General features: G+C 43.1%; 1 protein-coding gene across 1 annotated transcript in view; it reads left to right on the top strand.

Annotated features, from left to right (window-relative positions):
* Positions 1 to 1,624, top strand: part of lrp1bb (low density lipoprotein receptor-related protein 1Bb) — a 249,953-nt gene that overhangs the window by 184,666 nt on the left and 63,663 nt on the right. The window contains exon 43 of the mRNA XM_013913504.1: positions 1,184 to 1,388. Within this exon, the coding sequence (XP_013768958.1) occupies positions 1,184 to 1,388 (205 nt within the window). The remainder of the gene's footprint in view (positions 1 to 1,183; positions 1,389 to 1,624) is intronic.

Genomic DNA, 1,624 nt, shown 5'->3' on the forward strand with positions numbered 1-1,624 from the left:
GTACTACTATAGTACTGCTGTGGTACTGCTGTGGTACTGCTGTAGTTGTCGGTGCTCCTCTTGTTTTCCCTCCTGATGGTGAAACTCTCTGAATGCTGGTGTTTCTGCAGCAGCAGATCTTCCGGATCGTTCCGTCGAGCACGGTTAGCCTTCAGTTGTTTTGTGCATAGTGCAGCAGCACTGAAATCTCATCTTTAACTCTTAGCTTTTGAAAAGATTCAGGTGCATCTTCTGTTTCCAAAAAGTAACGTGTAAATATTCCTCCTCTGTTGTAAGTTGTGTTTAAAACCTGCATTTCATGCATATAAAAGCTGCACAGCTGCACAGAGTGAGCACAGCTCTCTCTCCTTTATACTAACTAAATTAATTTCTTGACCTCAGACTATCCTTGGTTGGCAGTTTGGCACCGTATCCATCCCACTCTAGAATCACTGTCTGATAATTAGAATTCAAACACTGATGATTAATTAGTAGCCCCTGGTTGTGACTTCTGACCTGAATCTTTATTATCGCACTGGAGAGGACTTCCATGACTTCATTACAGCGAGAAGAGAGAAGCCAGACTTTGCAAACCGCGTTCTCCTATTTGAAAGCATTTTATCTGGTTGTGACTTTGCTGCATGGCTCATACAGCTAATCCTATAAAGACCAATATGTAATTTATTTTGATTTACTTCCCTGTAAATAACTGTTAATTATCACAGAGCATGAATAAATGACCTTTATCTTAGAATTTCTGATGCTAATCCAGTTTATCTAATTGAAACAGAGCTGCGCTCTTCAGGGCAAAAAGGAGAAGCTGATGAGGATTTGGCAGCTGTGGAGTGATGCTGATCATTGACTGACACGACTGCATAAACCTCCAGCTATTTACTAAAGAGGGTTTGTCCTGTGCACGTGTCTGTGCACGGCATCAGATCCTCTGCAGCACAGTCTTCTGCACCACCTTCTATAAAAAGCTGTTATTTCTAAGCCCGTCTGAAGCTTCAGGTGACACATTTGTTTTGCGTTCTTGCTGAGGTGGTGTGAATTTTTAAATGAGTGTGAGAGGTAGTGCATCTTTTGGAGAGGGAGGAAGTCCCTGATGAAATTACTCCACTGTTTTTAATTGTGGAAGAGAACACTGAGGTTTGCTTGCTGATGTTAAAAAGCTTCGTTTGGTTTTGTGTTTCATATCTTTCAGCCTGATGTTTTGGACCAACTGGAATGAGCAGAGGCCAAGCATCATGAGATCCACCTTAACTGGCAAAAACATAAGGATCGTCATCAGCTCTGACATCTTAACGCCCAATGGACTGACCATTGACCACAAAGCAGAGAAGCTCTACTTCTCAGATGGGACCCTTGGCAAGATTGAACGATGCGACTATGATGGATCCAGCAGATACGTGAGTACGATCCCACTGAGCAACAAACTCAAATGGTCAGGGCTAGGGATGGGCACCGGTATCCGATCTGACATAAACGGTAGTAACCAGACCGAAAAGCAGCGCACATTTCGGTGCTTTTTTTTCCTGAGCTGTGATACACTTCTAGCCAATCATTTTACGTTTCCGAGGATAGTAGGCGGGTCCAGGTACGTGCGTTCTTTTAGAGCAGAGCTACAGATTAAAAATGTCCAAGG

Source organism: Pundamilia nyererei, unplaced genomic scaffold (genome assembly GCF_000239375.1).
Source record: "Pundamilia nyererei isolate P.nyererei 1_Seehausen unplaced genomic scaffold, PunNye1.0 scaffold00135, whole genome shotgun sequence".
Taxonomy (NCBI): Eukaryota; Metazoa; Chordata; class Actinopteri; order Cichliformes; family Cichlidae; genus Pundamilia; species Pundamilia nyererei.